This window comes from Echiichthys vipera (assembly GCF_963691815.1).
Source record: "Echiichthys vipera genome assembly, chromosome: 14".
Taxonomy (NCBI): domain Eukaryota; kingdom Metazoa; phylum Chordata; class Actinopteri; order Perciformes; family Trachinidae; genus Echiichthys; species Echiichthys vipera.
The window spans coordinates 6,917,334-6,942,422 of NC_139839.1; the positions used below are offsets into that span (position 1 = coordinate 6,917,334).

At 39.3% G+C, this 25,089-nt stretch overlaps 2 protein-coding genes across 2 annotated transcripts in view; both read left to right on the forward strand.

Moving 5' to 3' along the window:
• Window positions 1-25,089, forward strand: part of LOC310956366 (microfibrillar-associated protein 3-like) — a 150,867-nt gene that overhangs the window by 40,949 nt on the left and 84,829 nt on the right. The window lies entirely within an intron of this gene.
• The window catches only part of LOC310956977 (polypeptide N-acetylgalactosaminyltransferase 10-like), a gene marked incomplete at both ends in the record, with an annotated part of 56,153 nt that continues 49,427 nt past the window's right edge, over window positions 18,364-25,089 (forward strand). Inside the window, one exon of the mRNA XM_083927368.1 lies at window positions 18,364-18,522. Coding sequence (XP_083783494.1) covers window positions 18,364-18,522 — 159 coding nt within the window. The remainder of the gene's footprint in view (window positions 18,523-25,089) is intronic.

A 25,089-nucleotide genomic window follows, 5' to 3' on the forward strand; every position in this document is an offset into this window, starting at 1 on the left:
CAGGGATGTATTATGCGATCAAAATGAATTAGATAATGTTATGCTTTGATATGTTGCAGTTTTATATGTACCAAATAAACACTTTCATAAATGCTGCTCAGTGAAGAAAAGCGTGTTATATAAGACATATCCATATCAATGCATAATTACAGTATATACTCACAATTCAATTTTACTGATGCAATGCAGACCCAATCGCTGTCTGTCAATTACCTCTCCACTTTTACTTATTTAGGTCTGTAGGTTGTGATTCATGTATCTGCTCTCTGAGCCCCTCTGGCTCCCGGTTATCAGTCATTTATTCTCTAATCTCTCTGTCCAGGATCAGCCTTGGTCTGGCTCCACATGGCAGGGAGCTGAGGTGGCAGCTGGCCCCTTATCACAGAACAGAACCCAGCCAGGTTACACACCAACACACACCAGGAAAACACACACACACACACACACACACACACACACACAACGTGTACACAGAGATAGTGCAGACTGCATCAGCACCTGCACTCCTTCAGGCCCTAGCCAGATTACACACTGTGTGACAAACACACACATGCAGTGTGTAAATGTACATGGAAACTAACATGCAGTGGGACAAAAACACAGGTTGTACAGGGCAAACAAAAGCATTAGTGCACGCACTTATTGTCAGAGAGAGAAATAGGCACAAACACCAGTGAGAGAAAGGAAGACATGTATACAACACAGACAAAAAGGAATTATAGAACAATATTAGACCGGGGTATAGACACAATTTAGTGATTTTGCTCTTTTAATTAATTGTTGAAAAACAGGTGAAGGGAGCAGAAAACAAAGCCAACTGTAAACAAGATGTAAGCCCAGTAGGAGGGAGCGCACAGGGACAGAGTTGTACATTTTAAGCAGAGAATTCTGATTTCATGCACAGTTCAAAAACTGCCTTCACATTTTTCTGCAGCTCTATTAAAGGTTTCTATTTGCATTCAGTTGGAGAGGATACAGTCGAGTGCATTGGTTACTCCCTCGGTTTTAAGCAGCTCCAAATTGTTTATTCAATGTGATGCAGTGCTGTCGTTGTCTCGGTTAGAAGTCACATTTTTGTCAATCATGCACATTTTGTAGAATCCTACAAGAGACCCATTTTGGCGATTGTATTGTTTTGAAACTTGGGTCTTCACCAGAAAATTATCTCTGCTTAAAATGATCCACTATAATAACACAATCTGCCTACAAAGCACCTCCAAAGCTCACTAATTAACATGGCATCCCTTTTTCTTTAATCTGATGAAAAATGATGTTGAATTTGTTTCACAGGGAGTTGCGTGCGGGACTACTGCTTAGGAGAAGTTGCAACCAGTGGAGGCTTCAGGGAATTTAAAAAAGCGTATATTGAATTGAAATGATCATACCAACTTCTTTTTAACAGAAAAAATAAAATAAATATTGTTAAAACATCTATAAATGTTTTTTAAATCATTAATAAATGCCCTCTGGCACAACCAGGTCTTTATTTATTCATCTCATAAACAGCATTTCATTTCCATCTGGTGAAAACTTCCTCACTGTATAGTTTGATTGTGTAAGCATCTATTACAAGTCATTACAGCCCATATTGATGTTTGTTGTTAGATGTTCACCTGTAGTGACTGTAGTACTTAAAGCAGGATCAAAGGAGGAAGTTAGATGAGGTAGTATAAAAGGTCCTGAAGTCTGCGTAGAGAAAAGGTTACCCAGGTGACCACTGTTCAAGACCCGTGTGAAACCAAAAGTACGGGTTGACTAATTTTAAGTTAACCGACTTCACTATGTGTGTGTACTGGACATAACTATATCACTGACTTACTCATTTTAAGCCAAACCATGATCTTTTCCTAAACTTAACCAAGTTGTTCCGTTTCACAACGTTAACCATGGTTTTAAATCTGCGACTGTTTCACAACATTCAATAAAACGGTCACATGTTTAAAACTGCCACCGTGCGATCACTTCACAATGTGAAATAGAATCGTCATATAAGTCGTTTTGGGAGTCAATGACAAACTACCTAGTGTATAATGTAGGTATGAGCATGTATGTGTTGCTTTCAGATCAGTTAAAACACTTCATGCTCCTTTCTGGGGTGTTTCCGCAACTTTCATCATTTTTAATTGGACAACTGCACCCATTTTTCCTCAAAATTGTGGACTGTTTTTCTGGGGGAATATAACTTTTAAACTCATACTTTTTTCATTTGACCTTGAACATTTAACGCCCGTGTTGACACACCTCCTGACAGTTCATGGCAGCAGGTAAAAAAACATCATAGCTTAGCTGTCTTTACATCTTCATCCTCCTTGTAAAGTAAGATGACACAAATATTTCCTCCAAGGTGTTCAGATCATAATCAATCTACTTGTGAATCTAGCCTGGTCCGGTCTTGTCACATTGACTGCTTGGTGTAATGAATGGGGCAGTTGCCCCAATCATCCAGCAGTCTAATGTATTATCAATTACTTGATTTCTGCCTGCTCTTGGTCAGATATATTGATACAGTGTGGGTTGACAGTGAAAGCTCCATTGTCCCGACTGCCAACAGCACTCAGCTAGAGGCCAATTCGGCATCACTAATCTATGTAATGTATGTGGTGAGTTAGGACTGAAGACACACTGTGTAAGGGCAGCTCATTAATCAGGTCCCATAATCTACTGTATTATCAATAAGATGATTGCTGACTGGCCTGAGCCAAATCTATTGATACAGCAGTGAGTTTCTTATCTAATGTTTAATGAATGGGGAGAGAGCAACATACTTATTTATTGAGTTATCAGAAAACAGGCTATAGCGTGATTTATATTGTTGTTGGGATATGAAATTACAGAGGTAGAGGATTTTGGCGACCAGCTCTTATATTCACGCAACCTTTCAGCTTAGTTTTTTGTCTTCACCAACTCCAGAGAACTGTATCTCAGGGATGGCGAGAGTTTGGCAGTGAAGTTGTTGGCCTTAAAGCCAAAATCAATGAGCTGAAAGATGCTAAAACAGAGTGTGGGGTTAAGGGGGTCTGAACAGTAAGGTGATAATTCTCTGGGCAACATCTTTCACATTACACATGATCCCTCGTCCCATGTTACATTATTATAATCTAAGCGCAAAGAAGATGTTTGCTCTCACTGCCACCCACTCTTTTCCCTCTATCATGTGTCCACCACCACCACCACCACCACAAACAATCCCATTGATAATTGTGTTCTGGTAGAAACTGACTGCAATCATATGTTTTTTCTATTGATTCGAATTGAGGTAATGGCATTATATGTTAATGGTTTATGAAGTAAAATATTATTTCAGACTTGTTTTTAAAACCCCAACTACTGTATGTCCAGGGTCAGGTTGTCCCGAGGGATACCAGAGGGTCAGGGGTTAAGACAATTAAGTTTTATCATTGTTCAAATAGCTGCTTTCCCTTAAATGTCACTGCAGCATTGAAACTCTCTTTACATGAACATACATATTTTTCCATTACACATAGTATGCATTCACATTTACATCAGAGTTAGATATAGCATAATAATGCAGAAGACTGTGAAACTGCTTTCTCTGATGATATCGCTTTAAGTATTTGTGTCTGCAGACTGAAATGCATAAATCATAATTCAGGTCTAATTTTAACTTGCACATGGAAGTCACTGAAATAAAGCAGTAAATAGAACACATTGTCAGTCAACCAATATGGAAACAGTCACTTTGCTCAGGTTTTATGAAGCCAATTCATAAGGAGAAAAGATGGAATGGGTCAAAATCCCTCATTTATTAACTAATTTTGACCATATATCCCTGTGCATGAGTGGTTCATACTTCTACTTAATATGGTTTCATGCAGACAAGGATCTGAAGCTGTTAAATGCAAATAAAGCTGCACCATGGGAGATACCAAGGCATCAATTCACAGCTTCAATCAGGAGGGGACATTTGATGGAAAATAAAACACACAGAGTAGAAATGGTGTGAAATGTGAGCAAAGTGAACTAATACACATCTGAGTAATTTAACGATCAGCCAACTAAAATCGCCATCCTTTAGTCCTGCCACCATGATCTTAGTGATGTACAAGGCTGAGACTTTTCTGAAAAATGAATTCGTAAAGTGAATTCTTCTGGATTAAATGCACCAGATCTGATTTATTCAAACAGATTGGCTGTAGCTGCAGGAATCACAGCTGAACCGCATATTTATTTTACTTTAGAAAAATTGTCATCTGTTTCTCTCCGAGCCTGCGAGCCCGTCGCTGTCAGTTTCATCCGACCACCAAGGGTTCACATCGTGTGCACAAGCGTCTGTCATTTAGAAGCTCTGTTGCCCAATGTCCCAGTCGTTTTGTCAAAAGTGTTGACAGCTGGAGAGCAAACACCGCCTCGCACCGAACACCTGCGCTGTAAATCAAAATCACTCTGGGTTTTTAAAATGAAGTTTGGAAGTTTGAAATCTTGTTAAAAGTGTGACAGTGAGAAAAAACTCTGAGCAGCGGTAGAAGTGGGGGTGCCCATGTATTATATGCAATAGCTAGCAGACTCACTGTGGGAGTCATTCACAGAGGGTTACCCTGCCTCCCCCGCTTGCATGCTGCCACAGTTGGTTATGATTAAAAGTTTAATGATGTTCTTCCATTTACCCACAGCTCTGCTACATCAGGACCTGACACTGAAGTGCATGAACTTAATGGATAAACTGAATAATAATGTGGCATTTATAAGTGAAAAGAATATTTTGAGTTCATGAATGAACATTCAATTTGAGGGACCTCATACAGGGACCTGTATGAAAATGGGCACTCCATCTATTTTACACTTGAAGATAGGTTTACTCATTATGAGCAGTGCCAATGCCTGTGAAGACATTTGTATGTTGTCTTCTGTGTATCCGGAGGGAGCTTTTTAAAATTGTTAAACAACCTTGATGATGTCATGAAGATATCATATGTGTTATCCCAGATTCAACTGATTTACTAGGTAGGTATGGTACAACAGATGACACTTTCAAGTTGCATCATGGGAAGGGATCTAGTGGTCTCAGAGCATGATCCATAGGGACAAAAAGGTGACCTCATTCGATGATTCTTTCTTTTTTTATCTGATTCACAGATCACCAGTTTTATGTAAGTGCAATTATAAGCAATACTAGATCACTACGTTATCATGTTATTGACACCCTGTATTCTGGGTTCTCTTTCCTCCTGATACACAACTTGTAGGGAAACATAATTGTCTGTCCTCATTCACTGTTCTTACAGAACATGTAATGACAAATAGTAATGCACTTTAATTTGTGTGTAATCCACGTACTTATAGACATTTGCAGCAAAGAAGGAAATCCGGCGACATCGTATAAGACCGTTGGGCCGCGTATGGAGGCGGGTCAGGGAAGTGGATAGGAACCAAAACACAGGACTTTCACCTGGGGGACTTGCACCTGTATCCCAGCAGTGTCTGTGTCCTGGAAGTAAAAAGCCAAATGTTGACCTTTTTTTCCAATCCTTACCAAGTCGTTTTGATGGCTAACATTGACCTTCACCTTTTGTTGCTTTACCTTAACCGGACACAACAATAGTTATGGTACCTAAACCTAACCGTTACCTGTTGCTCAAACAGATGCGATCCACTTACGGCCGTTGTGTGAAATAGAACGTCATATTTGGGAAGATATCACATGAATAGTTCTACATAACTTTTCATAAGATATCATAATACACTGACCTGGATAATTTACCCTGGCAGTCTGTTTTCATGTGCGCATGTGCAATTATTTCTGTACTCTATCCAAATCATAGGGCGATGGTCAAGGTGGATGGTGGTAATATAAAGTGCATGACTTATGCTCTATATAGACATTTTAGAAACATTAAATATCTTACAGAATGCATATGTTGTGGAAATGTATTAGTACGTCTATATAAGGGTCATTTTTAAGAAATAGGACTGAGGTAAAATCACTGCATATGACTTGGTCTTTACATCAAATAAGTATGAGGACAAAGATGACCTAAATATTATAAACCAGCACATTGAACATTATACATTGACATTAAGATTTTGTATTAGAGACATCAAATAGTTGATTCTGAAGTAAAATACCTATTTGTGTCAGAAGTAGGGATGGGCGTGAGTGATCGATTTCTTGAGTAGTCTGTGTTTCAAATTAACTCGATTGGTAAACAATGGCACTTGAACTACTTGTGCCCATCCCTCATCTGAAGGAAAGATAAACATGATTAATGATTTAATCTCAGTCGTATCAAAAGTTTTTAAAGCACATTTCTATAAAGAGTTAGACAGCCTCTCTATGATATAGATGTATTTATGTCTTCTCTTGATTAAAGCCAGAGAGTAAGCAGCAAATACATCCTGTTTTACGTCTTGATGTTTTTCCTCCTAGAAGTGCAGTTCATTTAATTCACATAAGCTCACATTCAGCTTAAGTTTATGTTTTACAACGTTTTCTAAAGTTGGTTTAGAATCTACTTGATAGTTTGATGAAAACATAGGCGCTGTATCAGCATTTTGCCCCATGGGTATTTGATGAGGTCCTTCATTATTTGACTTTAATGAATAATATAGAAGCTCAAGCTGATAACACCTCATTCCATTTGACTTGAAATATCTAGTGTGTCTTTTCCATTACAAAGACAAGGCACTCGTTGGAAGAATGGAGCAAGAACGCACTGGAGCGAGGCTGATCTTATTCCTCATTCCCTCCGTCTGCTCTGTCTACATTTAGACTTTATAACTAAAGCCACTCTTGTTTCCTCATTTTGCCTCTTGGCTAGGCAAGTGGAAAAGAGAAATGGGACTGTTAGAAAATATGGACTATAGATGAGAGTAACACATTAGGCCAAGGAGAAAACAAACTGCCGTAATTCATTTCAACTCAATTAAATTTTATTTATAGTGCCAAATCATAACAGAAGTTATCTCAGGACACTTTACAGACTAGGTAAAGACCACACTCTATGATAAACATAGACCCAACAATTCCCCCGTAGATTATGGTGGCAACGAAAACCTTCCCTATAACAGGCAGGAACGTCAGTCAGACCCAGCTCTGTGGAGGACGGCCATCTAGCTGCACCGGTTGGGGAGGAAGAAAGGGAGAGAGAAAGAGAGAAAAGACGGATAGATGGACAGAGAAAGACAAAGACATACACAAAGACAGAGACAGACACACTTACAGTAACTATAATAATATCTATAGTAATGTGAATATGACTTATAAGTTATGGCAGTTAATACAGCATTATAGTGGAAACAAGCACAGCTATGGTTATAGATTATAATTGTAGCAGGAAACGTCATGCAGGACCACAGCAGCAGGCACCACCACGATCAGCAGAGACCTGCGAGACGACAAAGCACAAACAACTCTGGGGAAGAAGCTGAATTAGTAACATGCATTGATGAGACATGAATGATACAGACAGAGAGGAGAGAAGCTCAGAGTATCTGGAAAAGTATTATCCCCCGGCAGACTAGGCCTATAGCAGCATAATTGAGCAGAAAAAAATCAGCTTAAAAATAACATTGCTAAGGGCTCGTAAGCTCGTAAGTAAAAGGAAGGAAGTAATCTGTCCTGATTCTGCCTATTTTACGTAACTGGCTTGGACACCTTCTGCAATGACTAATGTTAGTCAGGCAGACAGCTATATTACGTCCTTGACGAGTGATGATCGAAGTTATATGGAAAAAAATCAAAGAGTTAGGGAATGTTTGTCCATACAGCTTTTCAGAGGGGAAGTGGGTAGAGGTGACAAAATGTATGTCATTTGATATTAGTTTAAACTTTATTTTTTTTAAAGAAAAATTGACAACCCTGTCACACACCAGGACTAACTAGCTCTACACTGTAACCAATGTAACTGATCACCAACAGGTTAGGGTGTCAAATTGACTTGTAGCCTCAGTCTCATAGCACAAAATCATGTATGTGCAAATATGGCCCTTTACAGGTTTCTCTCTTTTCTTTGAGCCCTTTTCTTTAAACTGAGAACACAATCTCAGAAAATAAATAAAATGCTTTGTATAGCTGCATAAAGCTTCATGTGCCCATAACTAATGGGAATATCAATACAGTATAATTAAGGTTTAAACAGCATTTACATCACACAACATGGATACATCCTTAAATTAATAAGCTGGTTAAATCTGGTAGAGACAGTTATGATTAGAACTGGCAAATTTGAGGGGTTACTGGCTAGAAATAGAAAGTGTGCTTTTGTACATCCATCAAAAGTCAAATGCATTGTTTTTGAGTACTTAACCTGCCACTGTTTCAATTTAAACTACTTATTTGTTGCACAAAATGTGAACTTGACATATCAGTGACTAAGGGGGGCAAGGGTTAGCACACAGTCTCTAGTTTTGTTTTATTAAAATTGCTTAAACCACCTGTTTGGTCTTTTAAATGCAGCATTTATCATGTTTCAATGTCAACTAGCTAGAAGCTGTTCTTCTTACTTTTACCATTCAATCTTGGGGAAATTAACTCTCCTCAAATACACTGAAAGCACCACCTGTCTAACTCATTAAGACCTCTGTTTGTTTAGCTGATGAAGGTATCAAGCCAGCAGTGGAAGAACGAATAATTAGAAAATGAGTAAAAGTGGATGGGCTGGTTATGTTGATGGAGGTATTTTTGGATTGCAGAGAAATTAATACAGTTGACTGGATGGTATGATCACTGCTCATAGTGGATAATGAACCATCAGGGAGAGACAGAGGAGACAGAGATGGACAAATAGGGGCAGAGAGGTAGAGATAGAGACCGATAGGGTTGCGGGATAGGAAATATTGTATTTTTCTTTTTGGTTATAGTTTAGATGATGTAGACGGATGGCTAGGGGTCCATCAGCATGTAGAGACCGAGAAACAGAGCTGCAAAATGACTGAAGAAACAAGTTGGTGGATGTAGACACTCTCACTTCTGTTCTTATTGGAGGCAGATGAAACTCAAGGACTTCTTCAAAGGCACTTAGACTCTCATAACGGCAACAGGCTGTACTAGCAGTGCCTGGGTGAGTGAGTTAAAAGCAGGAGAAGTTGTCCGTGTTGCTAAGAACATAAAATTGCAACGTTGTTTCAATGAAAAGTTCCAAGAACCCACTGTAAGAGAAGCTCCTGCTAGATGGTTGGTGCTTTGGTGCTCTTATCTCCCTTCTCATGCATTACTGTGAGGTATGGAGCAAATCTTAGACATAATTCACTACAAAGGATTATGATGTTTGAATCACTGGCTGTGGTTACTGATATGTCCTTGGCCTATTGTTTTGAGATTATGAATGCATTACCTAGCCCACACATGAGCTACTAATATTTTGAATTTAAGCTTGTCATCCCAAACAAAATGCAAGAAGGTAGCGAGCAAGCTTACACATTTTATTATTAACACAACTACAAGAGTGACCACCAATCATTTTCCTAAGACAAAGAAGAAATAGCTGGATATCTTGCGATGATAATATAAGAAGAGTTATATGTGTTTGAGTGTTCATAAAGAATTTTGAATATATTTTATAATTCACTATGAATGCCCTCATAATGCACTGTGTCTTCATAGAAAGTTATTTCATTAAGTCCCTGTTGAATGCAGTCTTCTGTGGTTGGGTCGACTTTCTCCACTCTTCAAAGTTCAGTTCAAAGTAGTGCATCTGGGTGCATTCATTGATAATCAGATAACATTCAATTGCGACACCACAGCAATCTATTAAAAGAGACCTAAAAAAATCAGCTGCACTTTGTTTGGAGGCTTGATTGGTTTAGAGTGCGTAGAAAACTCACGACCCTCTTCTGTAATTCTGAGATTACCTTTCTCTTATTACTTTGTTTGGATTATCAAATGAAAATTGAATTATTAAAGTTATATAAACCCTGAAATAATTAAATTCATGGACAACATTTTGTCAGCGATATCTTTTCAGTGTATCTATTGCATCCTTTATCTGCCTCTCCATACAGCAGACAGACTACATTTATGATGCAATGAATCCTTTTATCCCACGGTTTTCCATTCTTTCTTAAATTTCCAAGAAGGAAAATATTTATGTATGTGAATGCAAGCTGAGAGGAGAGCACCTCTGTCAGTTGGCCTTTTCAGAGTTGTCCTGTATTGCACCTTGTTTACAGACATGAGCAATCTCTGCTATAGTTTAGGGAGAGCAGGTTTGGACCCAAATGCACCAGATGACACTAGAAAGACAGGTCGAATGAATAAAAGGCGGGCTTTCACAACATAAAGCTGAATCTCAAAATATACAAAAACTGACATAAGAAAAAACATCACTAAGCCATGGAGAAAACGAAACAGGGAGACATAATGATGGACCAAAACAGACGATCTGACACAAGAGAACACCAAGGGTACATCCAAAGTCTCTTATCTGATATTCTCTGCCTCCTCGATCCTCAAAGTTGTTCTATTCAGCCATCAAAGGCAGTCCCAAGCACTTATTTCTGCCCTTAGGATCCAGTACTGAGGATCTATGAGTATACATGAGAGCAGCTTTCACAGAAGTCTTTTACTTGCCCCCAATTATTGCATATCAGTTATTTGACTGGACACTGCAGCATCAGCGATGTTTCATACCGGAGGAACAGTTAACGGATTAAACTCTCTCTTCATTTATTCAAGATTTGTCTTTTCATTATCCGTTATTTCTACCATTAACTTTTATTATGGATATAATTAAAGTCTGGGAGAGTAGGATATTCTGTCTGTCAGCAAGAAACACTTTAGATTATTTATTTACATTCGGCTGGGTTCGTATGAGTTAGGCCTATATATTTTCAATTTCCCCTGCCTAATAAACAATTCAAAGTGTTTAAAAGGTATAATAAATAGTTTCTGGACAACGAATTCACCATCAGAATATGCATAAATACAAAACCATTCTGCCAAAAGAGTCTCTAAAGTCCCGTAAGGGGATATTTTTAATCCTGTAAGAACAAGTGTGCACAAGGTCATAAATATCACCTTATTGGATTTTATGGTCTCTGTAGTTCATGCTCTCACTTCATGGGTAGGTGTTTGTTAAACGCGTAATAGACTGCAGAGAGAAACCACGGCTGTTTTGCAGTGATAACTGTGTGACCTCATTAGAATTAGTACGGCACAGACAGTAAGTGCAGCCACAAACTCGTCAGAATTCTCTACAGCTGTTAAAGGTGTCTGACAGCTGGTCCGCAAACGGACATCACTTCATGTGATGCTTCAAAGGAAAGGATGTCTCATGTCTCTAAAAATGTATTTCCTCATTTCTTCTGAAATGGATTCTTGTGTCTCATCTGGAGTAGGAGGGACAAAGACAAAAGGGAGGGCAGAGTGGATGCAATTAAGAAACTAAAGATGCACCCGAAGACTGAGGCCCTGTTTACACATACACGGTTATTTTTAAAAACAGAGACATTTCCCTGTGTTTGTGCTCTTGGTTTACACATTTTCATTTGATTGATTGACTGATTTTATCTGACCATTATTGATAAAAGATATGTCAGCACTTTGCCATACATTAAAATACATACATAGTCAGGGATGACACAATAAAGCCCAGAGGCTTATTTCCATTGTGGCCCCTGAATAAGCCCGTTGGCTGTGATGATCATGGATGGGTTATTCTGATTGGCTAACTTGGGCTTAAGCTTCTATATACACTGCCACCTACAGGTCGCATGCTCTTGAAGGCATATATACACGGGTTAGTGTACACTATTTTTTGGGGGGGGAGGGGAAACAGACAGTTGTGTATGATGGTATTTTTGAAAACGGAGATGGCGAAAAGTCTGTTTATGAAAATAGCCAGCTACGTGAAAACATAGCCAAAATACACAGGGAAAGGAGGGTGGCACGAGGTACAGGTGACATGAGGGTTGATGGGAAAGAGGTGGATCACAACAGGGCAGGGCAGACAATCACTCAGGCGGGAAACACAAGGGCAGGAATTTACCTGAAATGAGAGACAAGGTGAGTATACAAAATAAGAGAGGGAACAGAGAATAACTGAGAAACAAAGAAAACATAACTGAAACTGCAGACAACCACAGTGAAATACAACATCAAACTTGTTTACCCCTTGGACAGCACTCAGAAGAAAACTAGCATGATGTATGGAATTTGTGTGCATTTTTTACAATAAAACATGAATCTGTGAGACACGCTGAGCCTTTGGTGCACAAAAAAGACCAACATTCGAGGAAAGGGTGACATCTGAAACATATTCGTGAAAAATTATGGTTAGGTTATTTTATATCAATGCAAGAGAGAGAGGCACATTATGATCTGCTTGGGGGCCAGAACTGATACTTTGGAGTCCAACAAAAACCAACACAGGGTAACAGAAGTCTGAAATGGGCACAGCAGACATTAAACTGGGATGATAGGGCCTATCTATTGTCCCACAAGTGGGATTTTTTCAAACTTCTAGACAAACAACAGAAACTACTTCAGGAAAGATATGATGCAATGACAATTCTTGTGATATTTCTAAGGAAGGTGGCAAAAGTACACCCAAAGCTGTCAGGGTAGATAAAACAAATTATGTTAATGTAATGTAAGGGATTTAGAAATTACCGTGGGACCAGAGGAGACAGAATTACAGAGGGCAGTGGTCCAGGAACAGCCCTGAGAATATAGTCTTTCTTTCTCTGCCAGTTACACCATTAGACTGAAGGAATTCTGATGCCACATAATTAATTCATACACAAAGAGAGCAGTCTCCATTATTGTCAACACAGAAGGATCCTTGCTTGCAAAATGTTCGATTTAGATGGCACACTTTTTTTAATGATAAAGTCAAGCTGGAAGAATTTTAGTTCACAAAATGAATAAATGAATGCATTCAAGTGACAAATGGTTTTACCCTGACATTCAGTGCATTTCAGGACTCAGAAGAAAACCGATGTTGTGATTGACAGGGAATCATTTTCGCACAACCTGCCTATTGATTCCTACACTTCACACAATGCCTACTGACAACCCTCATAGAAGAGGAGTACCTTTCTACTTGTTTAACTGGAGAATAGTCTGCACCTCGGCATGCACAGTCCAAATGCCCGGATGTGACTTCATGCTCCCTCCATTTTGTTGCGGATGCATCAGAGGTGACTTGTGTGGACTTAAGACAGCCAGGTATCCCAGAATGCATTTCACATTAACGGTGGTACCGTGTCGAACTTGCCAAGTCTGAACTACTAAGCTAACAAGTCCAAACTTGGAATACTTAGTTTTGAGAAATTGCTATAGTTGTTGTCAAATAAATGGATAAACACTTCAAAATGTCCATATTCAGTATCTATTTACTGCTATATTAGAGTGTCTTATAAACAATTGAATGTGTTGGTTTATTGTCTGTAAAGGCTAATTAAAGGGCATTAAAGTATTATTGTTCAACTTTAGGGCATGTCTTTTCTGTTGTCCACTAATGTTAAACGGATATGCTCCATCTCAAAAGCCTGTAGTGCATGGTTTGTTCCCTTGCATAGCAGATTACAGATTTAATACCAGAAGCTGCTTCTGAAAGCAGCCTTTTTTGGCTCAATCTCAACTTTGCTAGACTTTAATATACCCCAAGGAGGAAAATGTGTCTCCACAGTACTGTACCATCTGACACACACATTGACAAAGGGCCCGACACACTATAGAAAAACGACACAAAAACTACACAACAGCACATAGCTTCAACAAAAAACTCCATACTGATAGATCATATTGGCACCCTCAGGCGTGTTCAGCGAGGCCTGTTGTTTAGTTCCCCTATGGCTGCAGGGAGCAGGTGTCTCCCCGAAGTTCAAAATAGTATGAACAGCTAATTTCACATTAAGTACTATGCTTATAGCATGTCAAATTTTCCCTCTTTGGGATGGATCTCCTTCCTAAACTCTCCTGTGCCACGTGACAGATTGCTCTGTTACAGATTTAGCTGGGAAAGCTGAACTATTATATAGAAAGCATCAGGTGAGAAAAGTAAAGTGGAACCATAAAACAATAATGCTTCAGTTCCACTCTTCCACCACTCAGCATACCCATTTGGCTCAGATTTTGCATTTGCAACTGTAATTTATCTGGTGAATTACCACTTCTTGACCTTTCATGGCGTTGAGAAAGAACATTTTCCCACATAAATTGTAAATCGACATATTGTCCCTCCAGCCTCTTGGTCACAAAAGCAAAGGCAGCACAGGTTCTTTTTTTATGGGACATTTTTCCAGCCATATTGTGATTAAATGCACATGCTGTTGCATATTAAGTCATTTTTATATAAAGTTATGCATGTAATTTTTCAGGTCTGTGATATAAATATAGTTATATTTAATGCCCTGCTCTTGACATGACTCCCAAACTGACAACATCAAATGGTGTATTATATATAGCTGCACTTACGAGCAAGTGCTCCGAAAGTAAGGGGATGTTGTAAAACTAGCCTCAAGCTCTACTGGAGGAGTTCAGGGTGGGTGGTTAGGTCAAACCCACACCGGACTTTCACCCATGAAACCGCAGCTAGTGTGTACAACAAGCCTTCGGTTTTGCTCGCTCACGTCATTTTTGCTTCCACTTTACATAAATGAAATTTTGTAAAAGTCATGTTCACCCACTTTGCTCCTGACAGTCACTAATAGCACAGCAGAAATGCTGACCTCTTCTTGACCTCAAAGTGCCCCATTATTTATTAGTATTATTCCAAGTGGCAGCCAATTTGCCTCTTCCCTGTAACCTCTGACACTCGATGAACAAAATCTAATTTCTAAACCAGTCAAGCATCTCCCTAATCTCTTCTTACCCTTGTATTTGACGGGCATGCATATACTGAGCAGAAATAATGAGTGTGGGTTAACTGAAGATTAGACACATTGTTTAACAGAGTGGACTTAAACTCAGGATGTGTTGGAGTCTCTACCCGTGCTAATCCTGCTCCTTCTATTCCAGCGCCGGACACTCCGAGAGAGAGAAAGAGAGCTCATTCCTCTCTCGTACTCTCCATCTGTACCATTCTGAGTTGTGACAATTCAATCTGTTCAGCGTCTTCCCACATGAATTATGGATGAACCACGCAACCTCTGAATGTGGTGGGGATTTACGCTTTATAACTCCGCCTGCTCGTGTCACAGGCTCAGTGTGGATTTGGAAGAGGTTGGGGGCGTAAAAAAATCCAGGTAATTCTCAGATCATCAAAGCAGGGGAAATGCCGGTATTAATATCCCCTGATGGTAGATCACTGATTGACTCTTCTGTGCTAAAAAGCCATTAGCAGAGCTCATTCAGAGAGGGCTGCACCGTGACTTCCCTGATAGGCAATTACAGAAGCATCATTCTGTTCCAATGAACTGAGCTGTAAAATCTGCTCCTATAGGTCACATCAACAGAGAGGTTTCCTCAAGACTCTTTAGGGGAACAATGGAAATACTAACATTTACAAAATAAGTATGAGTACAAATTTTATAGAGGTACAGTGTGTGTGTGTGTGTGTGTGTGTGTGTGTGTGTGTGTGTGTGTGTGTGTGTGTGTGTGTGTGTGTGTGTGTGTGTGTGTGTGTGTGTGTGTGTGTGTGTGTGTGTGTGTAACAGAGTTTAAGGTGGAACTCAAAATGGTGCATTAGAAGTTATCAAACCAATACATTTGTAATTATATAAATTACTACATTGTGAAATATTTCATTCAATAACAGCAGCTCATATGTATGTATCTGTCTATTAGGTGGCAGTAATGCACTTTGGTTGCTGGTTATAATTGGAGAACATCATTAATTCTTTATCTTACAATATGTGTGTTATTATCTGTAAGAAATCAATAAAAGAGTAGATTACATATTTGAAGCAACAGAAGAGCATTTTTTCCCCCATTGTAACAAATTCCAGTCCCATTCTCCTTCATCAGTCCATCTGCAGTTAACATAGCATAGAAAATAATGAATCCTCTAATAATCGTATTTGCAAGGAACGAGCTATCCAAAAATCTAAATGTGGTATAAGCATGCATTGTTGCTCATGACCCTAATAACCAATGCAGTTGCAGCACAACTGAGACCAGCACATGCCCCTGTGTCATCAGCAGTGTTTAACAGTAATGCATCAGTTAAAGCATCACTGTTACATTATTACTTTCCCCAGTAATGAGTACTGTAAAAGATTTATTTTTATTATTTCCAAAACAGTTATTATATTACAGTTAATAATCTGAGTGATGCTGTGCTACTGAGTTACCAATACGCAATTAGCTTTTTGTCCTATTCAAGCTACCTTACCTGATGAAAGCAAAAAGTCTTATAATAACAAGTAATGTTACTCATTACTTTTGATACCAAGTAAGTTGTCAAGTAATATTATCACTTTTTAAAGGGGCCATAAGGAAAAAGTAACACCTAGACTTAGATTTATCTATATTGATCCCTTTAGGAGGACTCCCGCAAGGAAATTGAGTGTATTACACATTACACTTCCTGAGTACCTTGCCCAACATTGGTTATCAGGGATGAAGTGTCTTGCTCAAAGGCACTGCAGCCCTTGCTGATGTTTGAAGTCATTTGGTAAAAGACAGCACTGACTCCTGCTCTGCTTCTTCTGTATGGGTTGATGGTTTGTTTTTCGCAAAGGTTTGATTCAGGGTCTACAGTCGAGCATAGCAGTCAGTTGAGTAAAGAGCGATGAGCCCGGTGACAATGAACTTTACAATGCAGTAATTGTATTCCCTCTCTGTTTGCATGTATGGCCTTGAGAAGAAAATGTATAGGAGAAGATGAAAGGAGGCAGTAGCTGTGTTTCCATAAACATATTTGAATGTGCATATTGAATATTTGCACTAAAATAAGCTTTATGGAAACAGTAAAATGTGAAAAAACGTAATTGACAATGGATAGATTCACAGACTATCATAGTTGCGTGTTGATTAGACATATTGCATGTTTTCTAACAGTCTACTTTGTTTACTTCATTTACCTAACTGGTATCTCAAGATGTTTGTACTTAATATTAATAATAATATCACATCGGGACAAAAGTGGCAGTGTTTCAGTTTAAACTGGCGCTAAATTCAGAAATCAGAGTTTGTCAAACGGGTGATCCACGGATTATCTCTCCATTTCGTCTTTCAAAATTATAAACTGTCAAGTTTGATAAGAGAATCATAAAGACCAAAGGAAGTTAGGTGATTTACCCTTCAAAATAAAAGCACCAATTCTGTAATTTGCAAGGGAGAGGGGGTTAAGGAAGTGGGTGTACATAACAACATAAATAAAAATACTAGTAAATAATAGATCAAGGCTGTAGTGGTTTATTCTAAAAGTGTGACTATAAAATGTATAAAACCTTTGATAACTTGATATGAAATTCAGTACCAAGGGAGGGCCCTAAGTGATACAGAATGGGAGCTTATAGTCCTCACAAATTATAATTTAGAAAGACCTCCGACAGCCTAACGACACAGTGCAAAGGAGTGTTCTCACTGTATGACTTGGATTATTCTGGCACCAGCATTTAGCTTCCGTTGTGGGTTAATTAGACAGTTTGGTTGTAGACGTGCTCACAAGCTGCCAACTTTATCTTGTATGTTTTTTTTTCATTATGTAGTTGTACATACTTAGACTTAGACTTTTCTTATTTGATACGTGTTTCCACAAGGCTACATGAATTTAGACTTTTGTGTACTACATATTTGCTTTGCTTTGTTAAACACTTAGTTAACCAATGCATTTCAGCTTGGCTGTCTACGTGGCATTTTCCCCTCCTTGATCTAATATCAAGGGTAAATTCAGTTACTTTCTACTTCTTTTTCATATATTGTTTAATGCTTCTTATCTGCTTCTTATTACCCTGATAGACATTGGTGGACTGTGAGAACACCAATTTATATGCTCTGCACAGAGTCAATACAATTTTACTGAGATAAATCTGATTTCAAAATGTGGAGGGAACTCTATTGAAACACAGATCATTAACGAACAACAAAACATTTACTTTTGGGGGTATTTTATATGCATGTAGCCTATGCATGTAAATTCACGAGCACATTTTGAACGGTCAAATGTCTTTTTAATTGTGAAACTTGAATCAGCGACCTTAAAATGTTACATTTTTCTTTCTGGTATTCTACTATTTACCGCATGTGCTGTTTCTACAGGGAACATAAAAAGTGTTTTTGTATGTAAAATTTTTTTTTTTATTCCACTTGGGAAAAGTCAAAACAATTTATTGAGTCTGAGGGTGTTTTATTGTGAAAGTCACGACAGGACGTGGCGCCCGTTTAAGTATTCCGACCAGCTTGAAACAAAGCAGTCCGTCCTCCCCAGTCAGAGTGAAAGTTGCCTCCGCTCGGGGAAGCACGAGTTCGGGGCTTGCTAGTTTCCACCGCCGCTGCTTCACACGCTTTCTCCCGGAGAGATGAGGCGGAAGGAGAAGAGGCTGCTGCAGTTCGCCGGGCTGCTCATAGCGGCTCTTCTCTTCCTCCCTAACGTCGGACTGTGGTCTTTGTACAGGGACCGAGTCTTCGACAACTCTCCCAGCACAGTGGACGGACCGGGCGGCATCCCCCGGACACAGGTTAGGGGATCTCGGTTATAATCCTCCTGCTCGTGAATTGTTTCTCTAACTGGTGTTCTGGGATTTTCAGGTGGTCTTGAGAAAACATGGACCTTTTCTTTAATTGTCTGCGCGTTTTCTACTCAATTCTTGGAACTCTGCTCTGTTAGGAACTCGACAATCGGCACAAAAGCACAAACTCATGTAGGTGACTTCAGAAAGTGACAGTAGTTATAACAGAAATATGTTGAGACCGGTGCAGAACGTCTTAAAGTCGGGTAACGGAGACTACGGTGCAGAGTCAGGACCATGGAGAGCGTCTCGGCAGGTCCAGCGCGGCTCAGGTTCAGCACCATGGAGAGACTTCAGTGGAGCAAGCCAAGCGCGCCCTCTTGGTATAGAAAACTCAGTAGACAGTTTATTTCTTTGATAATTTACTGTTTATTTATTCAGCTGGTGGCGTGATGTAAATAAAACAGTTATTCTGAGATGTCTAGCAGCTCCTTTAGACAGGCATAGAGGCACTCAAAGGCAAGAGGTTAGGCGTTCATCTCCTGTAAAGTCATTTCTGCTGTTAGTTTATTACTTCAGAATTATTGATTTCTTCTCAAACAGGGTGGTTTGCTGCTGTGTGCATTTTGCAATGGCATTTCTGATGTTTCCCTTATGGCAAGCAGCTGTATATGGTTGGTTACATTAATTGATCATGTTTAAATTGATGTTACTGCCCTTCCCCATAATGGTGTGTGGCTGTTGCCATGGAGAACCAAGCTTACAACTGGTTATCTGCATTAATGTAAGGGTAATGTGAACCATACCAAGAATAATCAAAAGATAATTATGATTTGTGACTCACTTTGGATGTAACAAGTCTGTCGTCTTCGATTTTTTTCTTTGAAAATGGTCTGTGGAGACATTCCTCACTGTCCCTGTTAAATCCGTATAACCATGATTTTGTTTTACCCTTTCTATTGATTGTTTATTCAGTTTTTCCAGTCCTCAGTCATTAATCCCTAAGAATGCTTATGTGTATGTGGTATGGTGTTCTATAAATTGTAAAGATTTAATGTGTTGCTGTAAGTCTCAGGTGCTTTGTGATGTGGAACAAATTTCATTAGACATTATCCCGAGAGAGCATTTAGCAAATATTGCCTTTGATATTCCTTCTGATTTCAAGCAATATAAAGGCTAATTATATAATAGATCCTGATTTCTGTGTTGTATTGGAACAGTGTTTCAGAGAGAGACAGCATGCGATCATATTTAAATGTGTTGGTTGTTTTAGACTCAAGGATTTCAAGAGTTTTTGACTAAAATAAGTTTCTGATCTGTTCATCCTGGATTGTCCAACATGTTGTATATCCTGTTAAATAGTTGAGCATGTGACGTTAAAAAGCAATAAAGTCTGCAGATGGATTAAGTCAAACGAAGTAGTCAGACGGAAGAAGGTACAGCGGCTCATCCACTAATTGCATAGTTGTCTGTTCTTGTGTCAAACTAAACCCTGATGGTCAGATCGGCACTTTGCGCGATGGATCGCTGTCACTGGTGTGTGAGGTTGTGTAAATGGGTCAGTAAGTAGCACACTGTACATTGCTTTGGACTTAAAGGTTGAATATTAAGAATCTTTATTAAAAGCTATATTTAAAAAAAAAACCCAAACACCTACTGGTTGTTTTGAGGGGCACAGAATGAAAGTATTGCTTTTCCATAAAAATATATATTTAGTCTGAATTGAAATATATATATTTCTTTTACGGGTTTGACGATGACTTTCTGTCACGTTCTGTTAACATTTTACCAGCAATAGCGCCCGGCATGTAGGGGTTGCCAGGGTTGTCTGTTGTTGGGTGCATCTACTGTAGGCTGACACTGGATAAAATGGAGTTAGCTTCTGAGCCTCAGCAAAGGGGGCGTTATTAGTCCCAGCAACTGAGTGACCGGAGAAGGGCAAAAACAAGAGTAAATATAGGCCATGCATTCACTCAATGGAGTGAGATAAAGGAGTTCAACGGCATTAAAACGCACGCCGAAATGGCTATGTTGCTCCTTGATTGGTAAGCTAACTTCCATGTTTACTTAGCTGTTACGGGTAACGGTAACTGTCAGTCAAACTCCTTTGCAATACTTATTTTTATGGTGCGATTTTCTGGAGGGGATGGGTTCAAACAGGCTCAAACTGACTCAGGTCCCCTGTAGGCTACTGGGCAACGAACATGGCAACCCAACTAAATTTTTTGTTGTTGCAATTATGATCTCGAGACAATAGATGGGGGATGGGCAGCATATCTGAATTATGTGTGATTCAGGATGGTAATTACACACACACACACACACACACACACACACACACACACACACACACACACTTTCTCACACACACACAAAAACAACAAAGAGTTTTGTTGTTTAATTAGGAGAACTTGTTTAATAATTGGTTGACATATGCCTTGTTTAAAATCTGTCTCATCACTAAGGGCTGCATTGTCTCAACGTTGACGACTTCGTATTGCTATTTCTCTAGGACAAAGGCTAGCGAGTAAAACATGATCACACCCTAACCCTAACCCTAACCCCTAACCCTATCCCAACCCTAACCCCTAACCCCTAACCCTAACCCTAACCTTAACACTAACCCCAAACCCCTAACCCTAACCCTAACCTTGGGCACTTTTGTGTTTTAAGTGCTAAGTTGAAAGATTCTACAGTGTATACTGAATTGGTCGTGGGACTTGATCATTGTGTGGTAGGAAACTCCTCCATGACATTAATGTGCTATTATTTCAGACTCACATTAGGCAGCTTTAATATTTGTGTATTTTAAATTGTGAACATAACACGTAACCTCTTTCACACTGCTCAGAACTGGCTGTAAGAATTTGTATTCTGTTCTGTTGATTTATCTTGCAAACTTTCAACAGCAAAAGACAAATTGAACAAAGGACAAATGAGGGGGAAAAAGGAAGGAGCAATATGTGTGTTTCTGTTCTGTGTTTAAGTGCTCCCTGTGGGCTGTTATGGCTTCACTGAAGTAGATAAAAATCAATACCCTTATCCCATTCAGCCTTTTCCCACATAAGTCTTGTTAGAGACATTTGTAGTGGATATTTCATTCCCCTTGTTGGTTACTGTCGTCTTCACTTGTAGTTGACACAGCTTAATCCATCAGAATATGATCAGAGTGGATTAAATATAAACTGAATAAATTGCAGTCTCATTCATACACAATATCTCCCACTGATGCATCAGATAAAATAGAATATAAATGAACAAAATTCATGAATTACGTTTTTTTCAAATACCAGATGGGAGGAGGAGAAAGCTTTGTTTCTGTGCTGTACCTGTTTACGTTGCACTTTTTCCCAACTAGTTTTCTGTTTCTCCAGGAGCATTTTAGCATAAGAAAATTGCAGTTTGGGATTTTTTTCTTGCTCCCTCAAAGGAAACTACAACATTCGTCAGCTTGAATTCACAGCAGGTACAGTGGATCCCTATGGTGACCCCCCAGTAATGCCAAAGTATTGAAAAGTATCCAAACATCCATGAAATCTTCACAAACTATTCCTGCAGCTACATCCTCTCTGAACCATGAACCAAATGCTCAGTATGTTTTATTAACTCATACATTCTCCATCGTTATTGAATGCTTCTTCCTCTCATTGCGCTGAAAAATATTTCTAAATATATCAAGGAAACACCAGCGGACCCCTGATGACTTTTTAAAGTGTACTTCCACACAGCATTTTTTCTGCTCATTGAAAATGGGTGCTTTCCTTATGCAGCTCATTGCTCCTTCATTCACATCTTTTCCTCATATATTAACTCTTACTAATAGATACAAGGGCGGGGGGTTTGTATACAAAGGCATCCTCGCTCAGTCCACCATCATTTTGATAACATGACAGTTATTCATATGTCACAACATCTCTGCTATAATGTGTAGGACTCATTGAGTACTTACTGCCATCCCAGTACTGATTATGGACCTAGTCACCTTTGTCGAACAGTCTTCACTGTTCCTTTTACTGTCCCATCATTCAGACCAATCACTAAACACTTTATCATCACTTTAAAGGTTTTTTTTTCCCAACTGGTATACACCAGTGATTCTCTCTGAAGCTTCCTGCCTCCTTGTTCCTCATTTCCTGCAAGATGTGTTTGAGGTGCAGCATGTTGAACACAAACTCTGTGATTGTGTCATGGCCAGAAGCGTGAATTGTTTGAATGTTTCAAAGCTAATGAAGCCGCGCAGCATCACTTCACGCATTCTGCATATGAAATGAGTTTCAGTTTTATCATTAGATTGTAAATGTTTGATTTTTCCGAATGCTACATTGAAATGAGGTAAAAAGCACAGTTACTATGAGGGTAGCTTGTCCTTAAGGGGGCACACCAGTGTGACTAAATGGTTTTAAGCGGCACACAGACAGCCCTTTGTGTTAAACCAATGTATTTGTGCCTCATGAGCAGTGATTGCCGTAGTAGTGGGGAGGAGCGACATGTCTCTGGCTCCCCCGCTCAGCACAACGCAGTGAGACTAAGTGAGTGTGCTTTAGAGGAGGAGATGCTGGGAGGAGGGTTAGATAAGTCGATGTAAGCCACATCTGTCCTTTTACTAGCCCCATGTAAAACGGAGCCCCGCTCAGAAGCAACAAGCAGAGAAGTCACTTATCTGTAGTCTGAATTCTGCCGACAGAGAGACATTCATACAGAAGAAGAGAGAAGACTGCAGGGCTGCCACTGCCTGTCTTGTGACATAGAGTTTTATTTGTAACTCTAAAAACATGATGAAGAGAGAAGAGATAATGTTTGTGGTGTCCCTCATCACTGAAACAGGACTCTGCTTCTCATGTCAGCACCACACTGCAGATTCTAGTGTGTATCGTAGCCGCTTAATCATTTTCAGTCACTTGTCAAATAAACCTCAGTTACCCTTGTAAAGTAACATGCTTTTTTATCCAACCATCCAATTTCTTTTAGAAATTTTGCAACTGTACTACATTACACTGGGAAGCAAACTGGCAGAACCACAGCTCAGCACTTGATGAACAGTATTTCTGTGCTGTTATCCCCAGCCTTCCTCTCCCTCAGACATGATAATAAGGAGCTTATTTGAACAGCTCAGAATAGTTTGGACTGGAGCCATTGGAGGCGGTGATCCTAGCAGAACCAACACAGCTGCAAATTAACACTGAACCCCCCCCATCCAGTCCATCACACCATGCTTAAAGCTCAGGATGTGTTTATTTCTTTTGTCCTTTGTTGGCAAGTCAAAATACTGTGCAGAGGTCCTTAATATGTATTTTTCCTCTATCTGAACCTAAATTACTTAAAGCTTATTTTTATAGTGTCTGGACACACATATTTTTGGTTTTATGTGCCAAGATTTTGTGATATGCATCTCTGAAACATCTGCATTCATCTTAATACAATGGGGGTGAATATAATTGTTGTCCCTCTCGAAGTATTGTAAAATAATCTCCAAATAATAAATATTTCCAAAAACAACATTGTAGTTACTGTGAATAATTCACGGATATAACTCTTATCAGTTTTCATACAGGGACTACTTCTTTGTAGAAAGTAATCCACATAAACCGTTTACTCACACAATGTGGCAGGACAGCAAACAAATAAATAGGCTAATATAATAAATTTATGTGGCTGGCAGGCTAGCGCTAACCACAAGTTTGAGTTCCTCTCGCCCCTTCCTGAAATACCTTAGAGTACCTTGCAAACAAAAAACACTTCTGCAGTTTTGAGTTTTGATCAGCCAGTTCGGCCTTATGTAAAATCAGAGTTGTATTTGTATGTTGGGTTGTATGAGGTCATTATCCATATTCAGTGTACAGTATATGGCTGTAAGCATGCCCCCAGTTTGGAAAAGCAGGCAGGAGTACTGACATGGAAGCTAAGAAATGTATTGCTGTGGGTGGGGGCAGCAGCTAAACATAATTTAGTCACAGTTTTTTATTAATATCCTTTAAACTTTTTGGGATACTCTCTGCAGTTGACTGTTAGCAGGCAATAGCAGAACTGCTTTTAACTTTAGGTGTGTGTACAGTTGTACAGTTTACCCTCCATCTATTCTGTTAGTGTGTGCCCCTTACTGTGTTCTTCCTTGTTAGTTTTGTGTTGCCTACAAGCTGAAAATAGAAGCAGACTTCTGCAGTGTGAAAGGGAGAGTCCATTATATGGTCAAACATATGTGGAGACCCTAACATTACACCTTTATGTGCAACAATCTGCTGCTATTAGCATCTGCTCTTCTGGCTTTAGGCTTTCCACACACCCGATTGGGTGTTATCAGTGGTCATCAAGAGACAGATTAGAAAAATGGTACATGTACGGTAGGTAAAAATCAAAGTAGCAGATATCCTGAGTTTTAGTCTCACTGGATTGTAAATGTCCCATGATGCAGCTTTTAATAAGATCACCATCAGGGTTACTTTACTCCAATGAATTGGTGTTATCAGTGATTATCAGCCTCATATATATGGGTCAGGAGGAGCCTGCTACACCTATATGTAGGTTCAGAAGGCCATTATCATTTGTTCACATGATAACAGTCACTGTTTGCTTGGTCAG